At 35.8% G+C, this 21,697-nt stretch overlaps 1 protein-coding gene across 2 annotated transcripts in view; it reads left to right on the plus strand.

Moving 5' to 3' along the window:
- Positions 1 to 130: 130 nt before the first annotated feature.
- The window catches only part of MOB1B (MOB kinase activator 1B), a 48,846-nt gene continuing 27,279 nt past the window's right edge, over positions 131 to 21,697 (plus strand). The window contains exon 1 of one of the 2 annotated variants that reach the window (XM_039845390.1): positions 131 to 282. In XM_039845390.1, coding sequence (XP_039701324.1) covers positions 269 to 282 — 14 coding nt within the window. In that variant the 5' untranslated portion in view covers positions 131 to 268. The remainder of the gene's footprint in view (positions 283 to 21,697) is intronic. The other variant, XM_039845389.1, reaches the window with a different exon arrangement.

Here is a 21,697-nt window from a genome sequence, read left to right on the forward strand (position 1 = left end):
GGAGAGCGGCCTTTCCCCGCCTCCCTTTCCTTCCCCTCCCATTGAGTGATTCGAGCGGTGCGCTTCCCACTTCCGCCCCCTCTGCCTGCCTCTGGAACTAGAGACGCCGAACAAGTTGCGGCCGCCGAACAGCCGGCTCTCCCCTTCTTCTCCTCGTCTTTGCTTTCTCCTGCCCTTTCTCTCCTTTCCTCTTCTCTGGCCGCCGTCGCAGCCGCTGTCGCCCCGAGGCCTCGCGACCGCCGAGCCCGCAGCCCACGCCGCGGCCGACATGAGCTTCTTGTTGTGAGTAGCCAGGCCCCGCGCGCGCGTCGGCTTTGTTCAGGCGACCTGGGCCGTGGGCCCCTGCCCGCCTGGCCCGCGTTCGCACACAGCAGGTCCCCGGGAACCTGCCCCAGCGCTCGCGTTGCCTGACCGCTGCCGCCTTCCCTCCCGCTTCCAGCACGCGTGGCATCCCCCCAGCACCCAAGGAGGCTCTTTTCCCCTGGACCCCAAGTCCCGACCCACCCCAGTGCCTGCGTCCGCATTTCTCCATTCCAACCTCTCCCTTCACTCTTTTGGGCGTTTGTTTGCACGCTCTGCATAGATACCTCCTACTCTCCGGCATGACCCATATCCGATGCGTACCCGGTCGCCTGTCTATGTCTCGCCTGCGAATTGCTTTTTTTCTGGCTCCCAAGCACAGAAGAAGAGCGTTGTACTTCCCCCCGTCACTCTAGGACCCTTTTAACTTCCCTGTTAGGTTTTAGGAGTGGGCAGTTGGGGTGACAAGTCCTGTGTATGTAACACAACGAGGCCTTTTACGGGTCAGGGTCCCCTGGTGACAGCCTAGGGTCTTGGAGTCTAGAGCAACTTTTTGCTCCCCTAAAGAATATGAACTTTCTCTTTTCACGCAACCACCAAATAGGGTCTGGTAGTGTGCCCCGGGTTGAGTAGATCCACTGGCGAGTTGTTTTTGCAAATCATTTGTAAATGCCAGCTTGACGTCACATTTTGTGCTGGTGGTTATTTCACTTTTCGTTTTTAACAGGCATGTTTAGGGGCGGGGAGGATATGGACAGAAAGATGAGATGGCCAGATTGGGGTATAGAGGCAACAGACAATAAGCTTCAGGTCCTCTGAAAACAGGACCTTACACCCCGGAGAATTTGCCTTTTGAAGGTTTCCTTGTGATTCACCTATGTTTAATCTGTGATTAGGAAACTAATAAAAACACGGAGATGGAAACCCACCCCATACACTCTACTGTTGTGGAGAAAATAGCATTTAAAAATTATTTTCTGTTCTGATTCTCTTTCTTCCCCACCTCCCATAATTTTTAGTTATCACGTTATCACCAGAATCCTGAAAATTTAGCCTTTACTTTCACATGCTCATATCTAAAATATTAATCAAAACTGAGCGATGTTTAAGGTGTTTAAGCAAAACTGAGCGATCACAGAAGGCTAACGCAGGCAGGCAGGCAGATTTGCTAATATTTCTAATATATACAGGGAACCTGGCTTCTGTCATCTGCCTAACACCTTTGAGCTTGTGAAATCTCTTTTTTAGGCTCATCCTAAAAGTTGATTTTGAGTTTTTCAGATAGACTGTGATATATGAGAGAACTGGGTGACTTCATGAAAGTCTTTGTTTCCTATTTTAGTTTGATTCAACATATCCAGACATCTCAGCTTGAAGCTTTTCATCTTAGCAGTTTACATTGGTGATGTTTGATTTGTTCAACAACTTAAAAGCTGTCTTTGAAATAGCAATGTAGATGATGTCCGTGACTGCTGCTGATGGCCTGTGTCTCTTTGAACTCAGCTAAATTGGTTGAAGCAGGGAAGAACCATATTTGGCTGAAACTAAGAGATGGACAAGGTTTTGGTGGTATTTTCCGAATACAAATACAATAGTCCTATTTTTACATGGCTCGGTATTTAATAGTTACGGAAACGCAAGGGATAATTCATTTCTCCTGAAGCATATTTAGTTACCTAACAAAAATCTTGCCATAACTATTGTGTATAGCACAATAGAGGGTTTGTATAATTTGGGGCACACTTTTCAGTTAGGTCACATGTGGCAGTTAATATATTTTCAACATATTTAGCCTGTGTGCTTCACAATCCAAAAAGTTAGTTTAGCAATTTTTGGTTTTGGTTTTTGTTCACTTGTAGTTTAAATTCTGAAGTGAAGGAACAAAGTTTGGTTATTTCGTTTATTTGTTATTTGGCATAGTTTCCTGAATATTATTTCTGTACCAACAGGTAAGCAGAAAAAATAAGAGTTGCAATTGACGAGTTAGATAACAAATATTTTCCTCTAGTTCTTGGAAGCTTACTTGTAAAGCAACTAATATAAATGGATGGAACCGAGGAAATAATGGCAATGTGAGATTGGGTTATGAAGGTGATTACTTATAACTCTTGAGGACTTTAAGATAAAAGGAAAGAATTTTGGTTAAAAAACATCATTCATTATGCTAGGCACTGACGTAGGCACTGGGTATCATTTGTGAACAAAATGGATAAAAATTCATGCATTAGTGGAGCTTATGTTCTGGTAAGTGACCATAAACACCAAACATCAGTGAATTATATAGTATAGTAGGAGTTTTTAAATGCCATAGAACAAAGTAGAGTAGGGTGAAGAAGTTTTTGGATAGAGAGGCGAGATAGATTAGGTAATCCCCAGAGAGGGTCCAGATGATCTGCAGCAGTGATACCTTTGTGTAGTTTTTTTTAACAAATGCTCAGAATAAATTTGTACCGCATATGTGGATCTGACTGAGACAAAACTTTAGTTATGCTGCTGATTGGCCTATGTATCTTCAAATTAAGCTAAACTCCCAGATGGTACATCCTAGAATTTCTTAAGAACCTAATATAACTTTATAGACTCAAATCATTAAACTCATTAAACTCAGTAACTTCTATGTGCAAGATGTGGGACTACAGAGATGTTAGATAGTTTATAAAGTCATCTGTAATAGATACAATGCAGTCATGGAGGTCTAAAAGGTATGGAGCAATTTGTTCTGTTTGAGATGGAGGAAGATTTCATGAAAGAAATGAGGGATATTTAATGGAAAGTATAACAAGAGTTCTCCAAAAGGGGAGGGGATAATGGGAGATTCCAGTCTGGGGAAACATCATGGAGGCATGAAATTGCCTGTGAATTCTCCATTTTCAAGTTTGTCTAAGAGACTAAAATTTTGAAGCTAGATGTGATCTAGTACCATATCTTACTTATCTTTTTTGTGGCAAAATCACCAACTTCTAATTACTGGCCTAATTATTGGTCTGGGTAATAATTAGGGTAAGGCTAATTGGTTGGAACAGAGTTAAGGCTACTTGGTTGGAACAGAGTTAAGACAAATATAGTTAACTGTAAAATGGAAGTCTGTAGGAAAGGTGCTTTAGAGATGTGAATAAATATAAGCCACGTCTATTTCTGTATAGGAAGAAACAATGAGATAGGCTGAGAAAGGAAGGAAGAAAGGAAGAATTTATTGAGCATTATGCTAGATAACTTCCATTTATCTTTTCAAAAGAATAGCAATTTAAGAAAGGAGACCCAAGGTTTTCTCTGTGTTTATATGTGTCTTTCTCTGCTCTCTCTTCACTCCCTCCTCTTTCTCTCCCGTTCCCCTTCCCCGCATCTTTGTTTTCTGGCAAATGATTTAACTGTTTTTAATGCTTCAGCATCTTCACCTGTAAAAGAAGAGGATAATAATAAAATAGCTGTCTGAGTACTATTTGTCAGGCATTAAGTGCTTTAAATCATTAACTCAGTTCAGTAACTAGCAGGAAACCGCATTTTACAGATGAAGAAACTGGCAAAGGGGTTAAATAATTTGCCCAAAACTATGTAGCCAGTCATTGGTGTATCTGGGATTTGAATCCTGGCAGTCTAGATCCAGAGATCATGCTTCATACTGCCTTTTGTATAATTGATAAAATTAATAAAAAGGTGGTATTCAGATAGGTCTTGTTTTTTTAAGAGAATTCTTACGTTATTAGGTATTAATATCTCATACTGCTGGAACTGTTTTATGAGGGTCACCAAGAATATAATGGTGGAAGAGAAAATAGAAACCTTTAAATTTAAGTAATACTTTAAATTACTTTTTATTTCCATTATTATTGCAAAAGTAATACACATGTTGGAGAAATCATGAAATACTGGTAAGAAAAGGAAGAAAATAAAAATCACTCATAATCACACCTTTAGAGGTGACTGTTGTTTGTGTTTTGCAGTATAAATTCCTAACCTTTTCTGTCATGTTTTTGTTTGTATATCTTTAAAAATATATAAATGGATCTCTACTTTACATAGACCAAGTTTTTCATTTGTAAATTTTTCATGTCACTAGATATGCTTCTGCAACATCATTTTGAATGGCAGTTGATTAAATATAATCTTAACAGTTATCTGACAACCTGGTTTAATATGTTATTATTTGGGAGGGGGGGCAGGAGGAGGGAGAGAGTGAAAGTAAGTATTGTCATCTTTCCAGAATTATAGCTTTGGTAATTGCAGATACCTAGCTGGCTTTAGTTAATTTTTCCATGTGATATAGGATTGCTTTTGTTTTACTTTGCTGAGTACAAAGTAATTACTATGTGATTACTTTTATCATTGTTGACTTCTTTTTCCTTGATGTTGCAGAGTTTTTGTATTTTTGTAGTTTCTGATACATGAAAGCATACGTAGTACTTCTCTTCAATTGTATATTTAATTAGGAGTATTGAGGCAGAATAGCTATGTGTTACTCCTTGAAAAATATGAAAAAATGGTACCTGTTAGGAATGTTAAATTAAATTCTATAGAGAATTTGTTTTTAAATTTCCTTTTCTTCCCACAATTTCATTTTTTATTGAGATGTAATTGATATATTAGTTTTAGGTATACAAATTTCATTTTTATTTTTTCTATCAATTAACTAAGGCCATCTTTTACAGCATATTTGATTATAAGTGTAGGTATGAAACCTGTTCATTTACAGAAGTGATTTTCAAACTTTTTCCAAACATTTTCAAATTTTTAGAAAGTTACAAAGAATAGCACAAAGAACTCATACATATTCCTTATCCAGAGACACCATTTAGTTTTATCAGTTGCTCTAATAATGTCATCCTCAGCAAAAAGACCCGATCATGAATTATGTGTTACATATAAACAGTTTTGTGTTTGCAGCCTTTTTCAAACTGAATTACTTTCTCAAATTTTCCTCGACTTGTAGGACCTTTACATTTTTGAGCATTACAAAGCCAGTCATTTTGTAGACTATCCCTCATTTTGAGTTTGTCTGATGTCTCCTTGTGGTTAGACCTGATTATGCATTTGAGGCAGAAATATCACAGAAGTGATGCGTGTTTTTCTTACAGCATCTTATTAGGTGAATATAATCTATGCATGTCACTATTGGAAGTGATCCTTTGATTAAAGTATCAAGATTCTCCAGTATAAAGTTCTTTTTTTCTCTTTGTAATTAATTTGTGGGGAGATATTTTGAGGTTATATAACCATCTCATTTCTCATTTCATTTTCATCCACTAGTTTTAGTATTCATTAATATTTCTTGTCTAAATTATTACTATGATGGTTGCCAATATTCTAAATCAATCATTGCTTTTACATTTATTATTTGACATTTTTGCTGTATGGAAGAACTTACTCTTCCCATTTATTTATTTTTTTATATCAGTGTAGTCACATGGATTCCTATTTTATTTAATGAGATTATAATCTATACTATTATTATTTATTTTGGTGCTCATTGTCACAGTTTTGGCTAGTGGGAACCCTGTTCAGTCTGGCTTTTTTGTCCCTTTGACTTGTTCCTTTCTTTCTTTGAGCTCTCTCCTGCTTACAGATACAGCCAGATGTTCTAGGTTTGTCTTAATACTTCTCTGCCCCAGCCCTGGAACTGGATGCTTTTCTAAGTGCCTTGGTTCTATTCAGTGGTGAATAGTATTTGGAAACCAGAATCTAGGTGATAGGTGTGCTCATTATTACAGATGTATTTCTGTCTCTCATTGACAATGCTAGAAAATACATACCCACATATATCTGTCCATATATATTGATTGAGTTTACACCAGTAACTGCAATTCTGAGCCAATAACACAGGGGTCATTCTAACCTTCTCCCTTTACATATTTTTTACTTCCTTCTTTGTCAGTGAGAGACCTGGCTTCTATTATCCTCAGTACACTTATTTGCTCAGTTCTCTGTATATTGCCATTCTCCTAACCCTGTCTGGCTACCTTCCTTGTGGCTCAAGAACAGCAACCATTACTGTTCTCCTGAGCATGTGTAGGCCCCTGCTTCAGCTATATTAAGGATAAAACAGCTTGTGATTCCACTGTGTATGGTGTGAGTGTGACAGTAATCTAATTTTTTCCCATGAGTCCTCTGTTTAGGATCAATACTTCAGAGATGTTGGGAGAATTAGAGATACTGAATGTAAAAGGCCTACCTCAATAAATTGTAATTATGTGCAGCAGTGACATCTAGTTCATTATCAGTATCTCAACAGTGTGATGATTGCTAGTAGCTGTTATTATTTTTTATAAACATTCATTATTTCTGATTACTTAAATCATAGGTAATTTCTGTGGGTTTATTATATGTATCAAAGCTACTTTGATTTTTCTGAGGCGTTTGAAGCAAAAAAAGAAGTTCGAAGGTAAGGTAATATTATTTGGGTGATAGTCTAACCTCATAGTTAAGTGGCCTTATTGTTATTATTATTTGTAATGAAAAGTTGAATTTTCTTTTATTGCTATTTTCTGCCTAAGTCCCTTTGTTGTTCTCAAATTGAAATTTGTTGAGATAGTACAGCAGTTGTAGTATTGGGTATTAGAAGAAATATGTTTTACATGTTTCTTTGTAGAAATAGATAATGGTATAACTTAAATATTTTCTTAGTATTCAGTGTAAACACAGAAGAATTAAGTAGAAGTAGTAGGGGTAAAAGTCTTTAATGGCAACTTTTCTGGTATCTTGGTGTTCAGATCATGTTCCAGACAGATGAGCTCCAGCCTGACCTTTGTGCTCTTTAGAGAATCCATTTGTTTGCTAGCCTTAGATTTAACTACTGAAATAGCTCTTTGTTTAAAAACTCCCTATGGGTATATTTTTACTCGCATATGCCTGATTCTATTCTCCCTAACCCTTCTTCACACTCTGCCAAATACTGGCTCTCTTATTTTTAACTCTTAGAAATTTCACTTTTGAGTCAGTGAACAACAAACTGATTTGTCAAAACTGAAGTCTCTTAACCGGAGCACAAGCATTGTTTTGAGGACTGAAACTTGTGTCTCCAGCCTCTTGTTAAGGACTTCTAAAGGGGTTTTATCAGTCAGAGTCTTCAACCCTTTAATCAATCCTTTGTCAACTGTGTCAGTTTTTAATTTAGGAAATAGCAAGTTATCAAGAATCAGAATATTTTTTTTCAAGTTTAATTAAAGCCAAACTATACCAAAAAGTATAATTCTAAGTGGCTCGATGTTTGGGAACCAAAATGTACTTCAATTGAACTGTATTGATTTTTAGCTTTTGCTCAAGTGGGAACGTATTTGTAAGGTGTTGGGACTGTATTGTCTAGTGATAACTATGGGTTCTAGAGCTATGCTTTTTGTTTATGTCATTCAACGTTTAGAAAAAAATGCCACTGTCATTTTACATAGCACCATTGGGAAGAAAGGCTGCTCTTGGCCCTCTGGTGATAGAAGGCCAGCCCTAGGACTGAAGAGATCAATATTTGTACATAACTATAACGCTTTAGAAGTCTGCTTTAAGACCGGTAAAGTGTGGAGCTTCAGCATCACCAAGGAGCATGTTAGAAATGCAAGATTTCAGGCCCCAACTTTGAATTAGAATACATTTTAATAAGATCCCTAGGTGAATAGTACTTTCAAGTTTGAGAAACTGTAGTTAATAGTAAATAGATGGATGCCTATATATTGAGTTAAATGATTCCAAATCAGGTAAAGAAGAAAAATCCTTAGAATTCAATATAACATCACCTCTATCTTTAAAGTCTTCTGTAAAGCCCTGACAAAGATTTTTTGATTGACCAAACTTTAGTCAGGCACTTGAACCTTCCCCAGACCCATCTCTGCACATTTTTGTAAAGTCTAGTTTTAGCAAGAAACCTGCTAAGTCAGTATAACCAGAACCCTCCTCCCCCACTCCCAATATCTGATAGCCGAATATCTGATCAGCTTCTTCTACCATCCCCCAGGTTACTGATGTCTTATTATCCTTGCCTGTTTTCAGCAAGACTCTTGTTAGGTCAGTTTAGCCAGAACCCCACTTCCCCCCAGTGTTTCCTCTTAGTAATTGTCTATCCACTCCCCCTCACCCCGGCTATAAATTCCCACTTGCCATGCTGTATTTGGAGTTGAAACCAGTCTTTCTCCTCCACACTGTAAAATCCCATAGCAGTGGTCCCTATACCTATCTCATTGCTCCTGAATAAATAGTCTGCCTTACCATCTTTAACATGTATCAGTGTTATTTTTTTCTTTAACAGCCCTTTTCTTAGCCTCTGTTTCCTTTGTCTATCGCAGGGAAAGGAACTTATTCCATTAGGTAAATATGAGAATTGAATGAGAGAATGTGTATGGAAATTTTCGTGAACCAGAGTCCTGTACACTGTCATTATCCTTGTTCATGAAACTCTAAAGACCAGTGTATAAAGTCTTTCCACATTCCAAATTGCTGTCTCACAAATGCATGGTATTAATAATATAATAAATATTTATTGCTCATCTCCTGTGTATAAAATAAAGTGCTGGCGGTAGGAGGAGAAACATAGAGGTTTAGAAATAAATAGAAGGTGGGCTCTGTCCTCAGAATCTGAAAATTGGATACCAGCATGTTACATAGATAGATACACCTTAATTGCTTTTAACTCAGTTTTAAGTCCACTGGCTAGTGAAAGTTAAAGATTATTGATGTTGCATTGTATACAGACTTCCTTTAGGGTGTAAATGTGAAATAGATGCATTTCGTGCTTATAATATTTATAAGATATGTCTACTATGTTCATGTATTCAAAACGGCAGGAATTTTGCAGATGTGTGCTTCTATATTTTTAGGCAAGGGTGTTCTGGATGGATTTGGGGGTCTGCCCTGCTTGATTTTGACATTGCTGCCACTATTGCTTCACTCCAGCATTGCATTTTTTGATAGGGAAAGCAAGTGGCTGGAATCCTTAAACCCACTTTCTTCTTGCAGTTCACTTGGGCTTTTCAGGTAGAGATTAGAATGGATCAGAAGTGTTTTCGCAAAACCTCAAGGGATAGAGAACTTCCATGATATGGTATTTGCTTACCACTCCAGCCTCATCTACACCTTCCTACCATGTCCTCCCCTACAGAGCTCAGCCATTGTATTTGCATTTTCTTTCAACATGTATTTCTCCCACATCTGTCTGCCTTTGCAAATGCTGTTCCTGTTATTCTGGCTGGACTGCCCTTCTCTTTCCTATTCCCATTTCTTTAGATCAGGAGCCAACTCTTCTTTCCTACCCTGTGTCCCCTTCCCAATTGGTTAAACACTATTTCATTGATCTCTGTAGTCCTTATTATAGCCCTTATCACTGGTCAATTTTCAGGCCTTACTTCCTCATCAGAGTGTGTGACCTCTTTGAAGATGCAGCATCCTCAAAACTATTTTAAAATCTCCACCATGTAGCATAGTGCCTAGTATATATTACATATTCAGTAACAAAAAATAAATTTTTTTAAAACATATCTGACATTTTCAAGTATTTTCACTGTGGTAGGTGGAGGTATGAGAGATTTCCCCTTCCAAAAATTTCTGGGGAAATATAAATGAGTGGCTACTGTGCACAGAAAAGTTTAGATCACCTATTTATTGGATCTTTATCTCACAATTTTGTAGAGAACTTGTTGCCTTACTCTTTTTTTTAATGATTGGCATGTGCCAGGCACATATGTTTCTTACCTGTCAATGTAAATTGTGTTCCAGTAGCGCGAATGCCAGTGTCCATCTCCCTGCATCCCTACTGCCATTGTGCACTAAGAATAATAATCATGACAGCTTCTTGGGCTTTCTACATTAATACCAAATAAACAAGTTATAGTAAAAATTTTTCCAAAGAATTTTCATCCTCTGGCATAGTTAGGATACTTGCTTCCATTGCCATCAATCTATTTTCTCTTTTATTTTAAAAAGGGAAAATAATGTCTTTCATGTTAAAATTTTAAATAGAGCTCTTTGTTAATGATATTTGAAAATTAATGGTCATGAAAAGGAATGGTAGAATATAACTTAAAAACTTTCTGTCAATTTGTTTTATAGTTACAGTACTTAGTTTTTAAGTATTAATAACTTACTAGGAAAACATTACTAGTAGTAATGTTAACATTACTAGTAGTAATGTTAACTAACTAGTAATGTTAACATTACTAGTAGTAAAACATTACTTAGACTTTATACACTGGTCTTTAGAGTTTCATGAACAAGGATAATGGCAGTGTACAGGACTCTGGTTCACGAAAATTTCCATACACATTCTCTCATTCAATTCTCATATTTACCTAATGGAATAAGTTCCTTTCCCTGCGATAGACAAAGGAAACAGAGGCTAAGAAAAGGGCTGTTAAAGAAAAAAATAACACTGATACATGTTAAAGATGGTAAGGCAGACTATTTATTCAGGAGCAATGAGATAGGTATAGGGACCACTGCTATGGGATTTTACAGTGTGGAGGAGAAAGACTGGTTTCAACTCCAAATACAGCATGGCAAGTGGGAATTTATAGCCGGGGTGAGGGGGAGTGGATAGACAACTCAGAACACTCATTTTAAATATTTTCCATATTTGTACCTGTGAGAAACTCTGCTAGCCTTAATTTGGTCTTTTTTTTTTTAATGGCACTTCTGATACTTATATTTCACTTAGTTCATAAAGAAAAATAATACAAAGATGCAGTCAAACCTGGGAACCGGGGAGAAGAGGGGAGGATTTTTCATTTAGTTTTATGCATTTTTTTCCCTCTTCTTTGATGTTTTTCACTCATTTGTGTTATTCTTTCTTAGTTGTACATGGCCACAGTTAAAGCCCATTCCAGGCTGGAGAGCATTGCTGAATCCTAGGAAATGTGAAATGATACTTTTGCAGTTGATTGTATTAGGATTAAAGAGGCTTTTTAAAAATAATAATAATAATAATAATAAATTTGTACCTTTCCTACAGCCATTCTTGTTAGCTTTCATTTAGAGGAATCACGATTGTCCTGTGCTTAGGTATCATAAGCTCATGCTTAGATTCAACCATTGACGAACTGAAAGATGGAAACCCTTGCTTCCAAACAGAAAGAGAGAATGAAACAAACTTGAATCAAAGAAATATGTTGTCTCAATTCCTCTATAGAAGAAGTCAGTTGTTCCTGTGATCTGCAGTTGTCCCCTAAGAGAGTATGTCTAGAACCTGTGTCAGCCCCTGTAAGTCAGGCTCAAAGAGGTAGGACTTAGAATTTGGATGGTGGTAGTGCAAAACTTATGTAAGGCAAAAATCATTGCACTTTCATGCCTCTTTTTCTTATTTATGAAAGAACAGTTTTATATTTAACAACATGGAGTCTTTCTAATGTTTGAGAAGATTTATAGTGACTGTGGAATTGGTAAGAATGAGATCAAATCTCTGGATAAATAATTTATATTTAGTAATTTTCAGAGTTGGAAAAGATTCCAGTCCTAACTCATTTTATTTTTAGATGAACCAGTTGAGACTCTTGGATCTTGTCATTTTTCAAGGCTACACTTGGTCAGTTATATAAAATTCTAATGAGACTAATTTTGATTATACCAAGAATTCCAAATGTTTTATTATTTTAGTTGTATTTTTGGACAGTACATGATTGTCCACTCTTTTTACAGTTGATTATTAAGAATGTACAATGTGTAGATAAAACTTAGCTTATGTCTGTGGATGGGCCTTTGCTTCAAAGGATAAAGAGATGGTACAGATATATTTAACTGGTATCAATTACTGTGCACTGAGTATGTATGCACCAGATGGTGCTCTCTATTTCTATATACATCATTTAGTTTTCAGAATGATCCTACATGGAGCAGGTGATATGATTTCTTTTTTTTTTTTTTTTTCTGCAATCAGAATGATTAAGTAGCTTGTTTAAAGTTACAAAGCTCCTACAAGGCAAATCAAGGATTCCAGCCCAGGATCTCCAACTGCAAAAATCAAGGTTTCTCCTATCCCAATGAAGTAGATAATGCCCCAGCTACATCATAGCAGTAGATGGATTTCATTGATCTTTGTGCCAGGCATTGCATTAGTATTTCTTTCTGGTTTCTAATCCTCGAAACAATTCTGCGGCATAATGCTTTCTCCATTTTGTAGATGAGGCAAATACAGCAGTAGAGAGGCTAAGTAAGTCAAGGTCTCTAAGTAGTGGAGGCCTGGTGTGATTCCAGGGCTATAGGACTCCAGTCAGCAGTCAGTATTTTCCCACTATACTGTGCTGCATGCAGCTTTTACATTTCATCTTGATTTGTATATAATTGATGCCTTTTGGTTTCCTCAGGGGCCATTGGTATATTAAATTGATTGACTGTGGCTAAGTTTCTAAGATGACAGTTTTTGAAACCATTTTCATAATAGAGCTAAGGATGATAACAATAGCAACCACCATCCATTAGGATGAGCTACTTCTATATATATTGGTGATTTTGGCTTATCTATGGTATAGTGTAAATATGCTGGGTCATAAATATATTGCACAGTATGCTCAGATTTTAAAGATAAAGTAGTTGATTAATATTTCTATAAATAATCCATTTTATTGCCGTGTTTTGATAAGCATTTAAATTGTTTTCTGATTAGGCTTTCAGACTTTTTTAAATTTGGTTTTTGTTTTTGTCAGTTTTATTCATGTACATGATTAAGAATCGAATAGTTCTATAAGGCTTATCATTAAAAAAAAAAACCCTCTTTTCTTGTTTCTGGATGCAGCCACTTGAACTCTTTTTACTTGATTGTTTTGATTTTTAATTATCGCTAACTTGTTTATATCATTACTTATTAATTTTTTCATTTCTCACCATTAACTATTCTTATTATGGAAGAAGAGGCTATCACTCCTCTCTCCCCATACTACATATATACATACTTCATACTCCCCTTCCCCCATACTACACACACACACACACCCACACACACATCAGGCCAGCTTCTCAATATAGTTAATACTATATAGCACTGTTGATAGTTGAGCCAAGTGTACACTATAGTTTTTTTTTCTTTCCTGAACAACTTTATGCTGTCTCTGGAAATATTTTATTTTCTATATACTCATTATTCTTTTATCTGCAAACACTCCTTCAGTTAACCTTCATATACAATTCAGATTCTTTCACGTAATCTTCTTTAATAGTTGTTTCTTAGAGCTTTCTGACCTACTCCAGTCTATATTGGTTGATGTTATTTTGTCTGGCTGCTTAGCTGTTATTTTTGGAATTTCCCTTCACCTTCATTCTGGAGATTCCCTTTGCATGGCTATTGGGTTGGATTTTCTGTTTCTTGGATCTCATGTCCTCTTTCTTGGTTTACTCCCTTGTTTTGGTGGGGCAGGTTCTCTAAACAATCTCTAGAACACTATGTGGAATGTAAATATTTTGAGACCATATGTATCTATAAATATATTCTGTCTTCATACTTGATTGCTATTATGTCAGGATATAGAGTTCTAGGTTGTAAATAATTTCCCACAGAATTTTTAATTTATATGTAGTTTAAGCTCCAGTTGTTGAGAAGTTCAAGTGCCTTTTTGATTCCTAATTCTTTGAATGAAATTTGTTTTTTTCACCCTTTGGACTTTATAGGGTATTCTCTTTGTATTGTTGTGGATTTTCATAATGGTGTCTTTTGGTATGGGTCTGTTTTCATCCACTGAGTTGGAGGTCTCTCAGTTTAAAAGGGCATTTTTAAATCTTGGAAAATTTCTTGATTTATTTCTTTGATAATGTATTTTCTTAATAAAATATTTTCTTGATTTTCTGTCATGTTTCTGGAATTCCTATTACTTGGATATTGGACCTTATATAGACTGGACATTGACTGGTCCTTGATTTTCTTTTTGTCCTTTCTCATAAGAGACTTTTTTTTTGTTTTGCATTCTGAGAGCTTACTTAGGTTTTATTTTCTAGTCTTTCTATTATGTTTTTCATTTCTGCTACCATTTAAAAAAATTTCAAGAGTCCTGCTTAGTTTTTCTTTTTTTATATAGTGTCCTGTTCTTATTTCCTGAAGCAATATTTTTTACCTGTCACTGAGGACATTAATAATTTCTTGTGTGTGTGTGTGGGGTAGCATTTTTATTCTTCTGCATAATTTATCTTCCAAGCTGCTTTTTTTTTTTTCCTATCATGGTATTTCTTTCCATGTTAGGGGCTTCCCTCAAGTACTTGGTTAACCTTTTGCTTTCTGCTTCTGTTTACAAGTAGGGCAGCTAAAAAGCTAATTGTAATCTCTGTGAGCATATGTGTGGAGGGCATGTCAACTGTGGGTTTTGCTAAGGGGTGATATGATTAGGTTGTTTCCTTGAAGAACTAGAATAAATACCTTTCTAGATTTTTAAATGTGGTATGGTCATATTTGCCAGAAAAAGCTCTTCTGGTCTTTGCTTGGAGATTATTCTCTTGGCTTCAAGGTTTTTGGGATCCTTCTGGGGAGAAAAGGCTATTTTTCAAACTCATCTAATCTGCCAGTGTTAAGTATGGCACATCTGTCTGCACTTGTGCCTGTATCTCCCAATCCAGACATCCTGTCTGTTTTGCTCTCTTCATAGAATAAACCTTCACCTTCTAGTTTTTCCTCAGGATGGGGGCAATACAGAAACCCACTGTGCAGATTGCAGAGTGGGTTTGGGTGTGTAACTCCTCCTTAGACTGAGTCTTGTTCCATCTTCACTCCCACTTCCAGAGTATCCTACTTCTACTAATTCCTGAACCTTTTGTGGGATCTATGGTGTAAATTGGGTTGCTTTAGGATAGGTTTCCCTAGGTGTGTTAAATCCACTAATTATCTACTTTCTCATTTCCAAAATTTTGTTGTTGTCTCCTCTTTCATTCTCTTTGTCCTTGTGGGATTATGTTTTTTTAAAAATTCACTTCATTATCACTTTGAGTAGGAAGTGGAAGCTAATGTGTATTTTCAGCTCACCATCTTCAACCATCACTCTTCAAAATAGTCTTATTACAAGTACTAATTCATTTTATTGCCATGTTCTGTTGAGCATCCACAATTGTGTAGTGTCTCTGAGTGAAAGGAATTTATGTCACCACGTTTAACTACTTTTTTTTTGAGTTGTCTTTGTTACTGCAATGTATAAGTAGGTAGTCTAAAAGTTTTCTAACAGTACAATTTTAACTCATTTTTATAAGAAAACAGATTAATCTGTATTGGAGCTGAAATAAACTACTTATTTATTTGTTTGTTTATTTATTTATTTATCAGTCGTCACTGGTATTCCAGATTATTCAGGTTATGCTTCTGAGGTATGCTCTAGAAAAATCTCATTTCAATCTTTACTATCTTTAACCTTAATTATTCATTGGTTAAGATTTATCTTCAAATCAAGAAGGATCTCTGTTTATTTTGTTAAAAATAAACCAATTAGCTGCATTTGAAATTAGATTTATAGGAGAAAATAATTAACTTTTATATTCAGATTTCTAATATCGTCCTCCAGTTCCAGTAAATAAAAGAAATAAAGGCTTTCCCCATTTCCCAGGACATTTTATCAGTTTTTATAGGTGTCATCGTGGGCTTCTTTATTTTCTTCAGAATATTAATTTAATTAATTGAATTTCTTTTAAATGCCATGGTTTTAAACTTTAATATAAATTATTCTACAAATATGATCACAGCTTTATGTTACAGTCGCTATTTAATAGAAAGGAATAAACCACAGACTGTAAACTATGGATTTTTTCATTAAATAAAAGACCGGTACTTATCCATATTGAATGTCTCTGCGGTTTTATACAAAAGAGTGTATCTGTTAGGATTAGAAAATAAAGGTGGCGCTCATAGAAGATTTTAGAAAAGGAATGTTTTCATGATAGCCTGAGAAAGGAGCCAGATTAGGGCAGGTGTTCTTTATCTGGGTTTATGAACAGGTTTTAGCACCTCCTTGAATTCTGTATGCAATATATTATTACTTATATGTCTCTAGAGAAAAGGGTCATACTATCTTTCAGATTATCAAAGGTTCAGAATAGATTAAGAGCTAGAGGCAAAAAGGTCAGTAAGAAGAAATTATCGTATAAATGTTTAAGAACATCGTGAGAGTTGTTTCCATATTTTGTAACTCAGAGATAAATCTTAGTAGATTCACATTCATTGCTATATTTTCAATTTCGTTTTATTGATGTATGATTTACAAACAATGAAATGCTCAGATCTTAAGTATATAGCTCAGTTAGTTTTGACAAATGTATAACTTGTATAAGCCACATTCCTTTCAAGACCCAGAACATTTTCATCACCCCAGAAGGCACTGTAACTTTTTAAGGTAAAACCAAAGGTCTTTGTGAGTCTTTGATATAAGAACATACTTCTACTTACTTCACATAATTCTAGAGATTCCATTAGCTAAATGATTAGCTTGGCTTTTTGAAGAGGAACAAATAGTCTACTGTTGCCCATTGTTTGTACTTGCTGCTAATTTTTACCCATTGAACAATACAGCTTTTTTTTAACTATACTGATCTATTTGGTGAGCAAAGCACTGGGATGACAGTACATCAACTTCTAGTTCATTAAAGAAATTAGGTAATGTCAGTTCTTATAGTTAATTCATTATCCACAGCAATGAATCAACATCTGATAGAAGAGAGTGAAAGACCTTTAATAAACTTTACCCTAAAGATAGTAGTTCAAAGAGTAGCAACTTTTAAAAATATCAAAAATTATCAATCAATTATTGTATTACAAAGTAGCTTCTGAAAAAACACCCACATGAATAAGATAGATAGTACCTGTTCCTAAATTGCACATGGTAGGAGAGAGACAGACAACACAATTCTCCTAGGTAAATACAGTAAATAGAAGTCTGTACAGAGTACAGCAGTACCTAGAAGAAGGCATGGTTAAATCTTTAGGGTATGGTCAAGAGCACTTTCTCTGAAGTGGTATCTAAATAGCTTTATGTGTGGATAATTCAGAAAATAAGTTATGTCAGGCTATAACTTCTGATTTTCCATTCGGCAGTATCTTTAATGAGCCTTCAAGTGGGTAGAGACTAATTCAGTTTTGGGAGGCCCTCTTTGAGAAAATGAGTAAAAAAATAAATTATGAGTACAAAATTAGGTAGCAAAGTAAATATTTAGAATGAGAAAAAAATCACAATTTACAAATTTGATAAAGCAGACAAAGTCAGCGATCATTACACAATATAGAAGAATAACATTTTTATTAGTTAACTGCCTGACGTCCCTTAATACATTTTTACTTACATTTTTTGGCTGCATACTTTTTGGCAACTTATGTCAACATTTGCAAAATAGAGTTACTCTTTTCTATAGGGAGAATAGAAAGATTTTCACTTTTTCCTCTTAAATGGCTGATCAAAATATGTTTATTATTATTGATAGCTTAGAAAAATTTCAGATTTACAACTTATTTTATTGGTAATGTCATGTAATATTTTAAGATTGTCAAATTACGGGAAATCTCTACTAAGTCTCTTTCATATCTGAAGTACAATGTTCTTAACATCTGTACCAATATCCTGTGGAGCTTGTATCTAGATGACTCTGGTCCTGAACATTAGTGTAAATGATACCAGATCAGGCAGTGCTTAAGTGGTAAGAATTTTCTTGTAAGTCATCCCTGTCTCTAGACTAGCAATAATCTAATAATACATGGAAGTGATTGTGAATTACATATACCTAGGAAACCTAAACTAAAATCTTCCCTACTCAACTTCCATTTAGCCAAATACCCAGAATACCACATTAACCGAGGAGGAAGTCTAAAGAGGGGAAGTCAGAGACAGCAGTCCTAACCAGTTGCAGGTAGCTTACTTTTGCAGTTTTTGTGAAAGTATATGACCATGAGAATACATTGTTAAGACTCCTTCTAGTGCCTTGGAAGGGACCTTGCCATTGAGGACCCCTAAAGTTTAAAATGTTAGGGTCATGATAAATCCAGTTCTACAGCCTTGTGCAGTAATTTTGTGGTTGGACAATACCATTTGTTCAGTTGTCCTACAGAACTATTAGTTTAAACATAATATGTGTACTACTCTGCATGTGTAGTATGTGCTGTGCTACTTATATCTACTGTAACTGGGCCTCAGTATAAGCTGAGAATATAAATTTATCAAATGTTGACATATTTGCTTTACCTCACCATTTTTGACCTGGAGTCCTTTATCAGTTTAGCACAACAAACATTTATTGAAGATTTGTTCAGACCTAGGTCTTCTGCTTGGTTCAGGAGATGCAATGATGACTTAGAAACAGTCTTGCCTGTGAGAGACTTAAGGTGCATTTAGAATAGAGACACATGATAGTGTCCTATGTGAATACAGAGAAGGTGTTCTTAACCCAGCTTAGGATATCAGATAAGTTTCCTGAGGAAAATGATTCCTAAATTAATTCTCTAGGGGTGACTAGACATTCAGTGAAAAAAGGAAGTTAGTTAAAGGTGTATGAGGTAAAGAGGAGTAGTCTGCATCTGATTTTAACTCTGTGTTAGTCAGGCTTGCTTTATTATAAGAATTTAATTTCAAAGCATTTAGACTACAAAACCGCTATGTCACTGATTGCATTACATGCCTATTGTGTTGCTGCTTCATGTTTACAGACAAATAATGGACTATAGGAATCATAGGTGAATCTTTGCCCTAGTGTTGAGATCTGTATCTGATGTAAAGATTGTTCCATTATTGCCAAGGCTTCAGACGTGATCTTTTATTGTACCCTTTATAATGGGCTGTGGTTTTGAATTAAATGCCAAGGAAAATTCTGCTCTTTTACTTTCAAAAAAAAAAGAAAGAAAAAGAAAGGAATCCTATTAAAACAAAGAAGTGCATGTTAGTTTTTAAAGTATGGTTAAATTACTTTAAATTGTGGGAGGAAACTGCAACCTATTTAGTTATTAAAAATATAAAAGCTACCTCTTTTCTTTCTCTCCTTTTCCATAATGGGAGGAGTAGGCTTGCTTAGAATTGCTGAGATGTCTTCTTTGACCTGCTTTTTAGTTAAGGTTTAAGTAGGACAGGACCTAAGATTGAAAATGAAATTTTGGTGTCAGGGCTAGGAAATATTTCCAGTTCATCTGTTACTTCTCATGCTGCAGTTAAAATCTTTTAGATTTGTTGCACCAAATAAAGATGATGGATTAATTCCTTCCTTTAATATTGAGAATAACTGTTCCTTGCAATTAGAACAAGAATTTTCTTCTCTTTCAATATTGTTACTTAAGATAGTAAACACTTATTAGGTATCTGTCATGTTCCAGGTTCTGTGTTAGGTACTAGGATGACCAAAACACGATCCATATTCTTGAGTAACTTACAATTTAGTGAGAGAGAGAGAAAATGTAAACAAATAAGCATGAGAAAGTAATGTTTTAAGCTGACCCTTTTATGGATTAGTAGAATTGTGGCAGGAGGATTGCTGTGGTCTTAATGTTTTCTCCCAAATCTATGTTGAAATCCTAATGCCCAATGTAATGGTATTAGGAGGTGGGGCCTTTGGGAAGTGGTTGGGTGATAAGGGCTCTGCCCTCATGATTGGAGTTAGTGTCCTTATTAAAAAAAATCCCACAGAGTTTCATAGCCCCTTCCATCATATGAGGATGTAGTGAGAAGTGGGCAGTCGGCAGCCTGGAAGGAGACCCAATAATGCTGATACCCTGATCTTGGACTTCTAGCTCCCCAACCTGTGAGAAATAAATTTCTGTTGTTTATAAGCCACCCAGTGTGTGATATTTTTGTTATAGCAGCCTAAATGGACTAAGACGGGAGTAAAGTGAGGACTGGTATTTTATTTGTACTCATATGTATGCATGTAAAAGTGCACATATATATAGTCATTCATTCATTGAACATTTTTAAGCTATTGTTTCATATATTGCAAGTTTGTTGTGTGACAGCTACCTCAGAACTAAAGTGCTTTAAATGTATTCGTTTAATTGTCATAATTGTCCTGCAAAATTGGTGATATCTCTAATTTTTCAGTTGTAAGCTTAGAGAAGTTATATAATTTGTCCAGGATTTCATAGCTAGTAAGTTACAAAGACGGAATCTGAAACTGGGTCTTTACAACAAATCCTGTACCCTTTACTGTATGCCAGCCATCATATTAGGCAGTGGAATTACAGAAATGAAAAGGATACAGCCTCTTATTTTAAAGTGATATCTAAAAGAGAACAAACACATAAGTAAAATGTTAACAGGTGCTTTAAACTACAATGAGACATGAGAGGATGGAGTTTTTCATGGAAGGTTAGGAAAATTTTTTGTTATGAAAGAAATAAGATTTAAACTCCCTAGATATTTCTTGGTTGAAATACCAGTATATTTGAAATTATTGCCAATTTAATTGTTAAGCTCATGCTCATTCTGAGCTCAGCATGTGCAAGTTTTGGTTTTCTTTTTTTAATAGTCCACACATTGTATAGGATTCTGAAATGGAATTACTGCTATCGCATAGAAATCACCTAGACGTTCAACTCTAGGCACTTCCTAAAATCTCCTGTGGCTTCAGTACCTAGTTACTGACTGGAATAATGAATTTAGTGCTAGACAAAGGGAACTGCAGCCTACATATGACTCAAAAGCTCCGAGGGTGATTTGAGGTGAGTGATTAAACTTTAGTGTCTTCATGTATAGCCGAGGTAATGCCTCAGATAACTTCACAGATGTAGAAACTAATTGGCCTTTATGTGTGAAGTACTTCCTAAGTATTTCCTAAGGATTAGATTATAAAATGTTATGAGGCATTAAAGAAGTAGTGAATTGACTAAATCTATATGTTGACCCTCCCTGTTCTTGTTTGAAGTCACTGAGTCACACTTTATAAAGTTGAGGTGTTATGAACATACTATAAATTGAAAGGCAACCCATTTAGCAATTTAATGTGTTAGAGCAGTATTCTCTGATATGTGTTAAAGAGCAGGATGTTAAAATGTGGAGGAAAAGTTTCCACAACTAAAGATGTTTTGGAAACCCTGAGCTAAGCCATAAACAATTTTCTTTACTATAGGACTTCTCATAGCTTATGAAATACTCACTTTAATAATATACTAGTACACCCTTTGGCACAGTGCTAACCAGTGAGGATGCTAAATTAGTTACTTTCAGCCTGATCTTTCCTCTGAGCCTGAGACTTGTGTATACAACTGCCTACCTAAGATATCCATTTGGATATCTGTTAGGTATCTCAATTTAATATATTCAAAACCAAACTCCCCAAACCTATCTCAGTAAAGGGCCCGTTTTCTACCTACTTGAGACTAAAAACCTAGGAGTTGTCCCCGATTCTGTCTTCTTCACCACTCTCCACAAATCATGAAATTCAGTAGCGAGCCCTGCTGATACTACCTACAAAAAAATATTGGATTCTGTCTTCACTACTCCAAGCTATCATTCTCTTTTCTCTGTAGTAGTTTCCTGACTGGCTTCTCTGCTTCTCGTTTGCC

This window comes from Pteropus medius, unplaced genomic scaffold, assembly GCF_902729225.1.
Source record: "Pteropus medius unplaced genomic scaffold, Ma_sr-lr_union100, whole genome shotgun sequence".
Lineage (NCBI taxonomy): Eukaryota > Metazoa > Chordata > Mammalia > Chiroptera > Pteropodidae > Pteropus > Pteropus medius.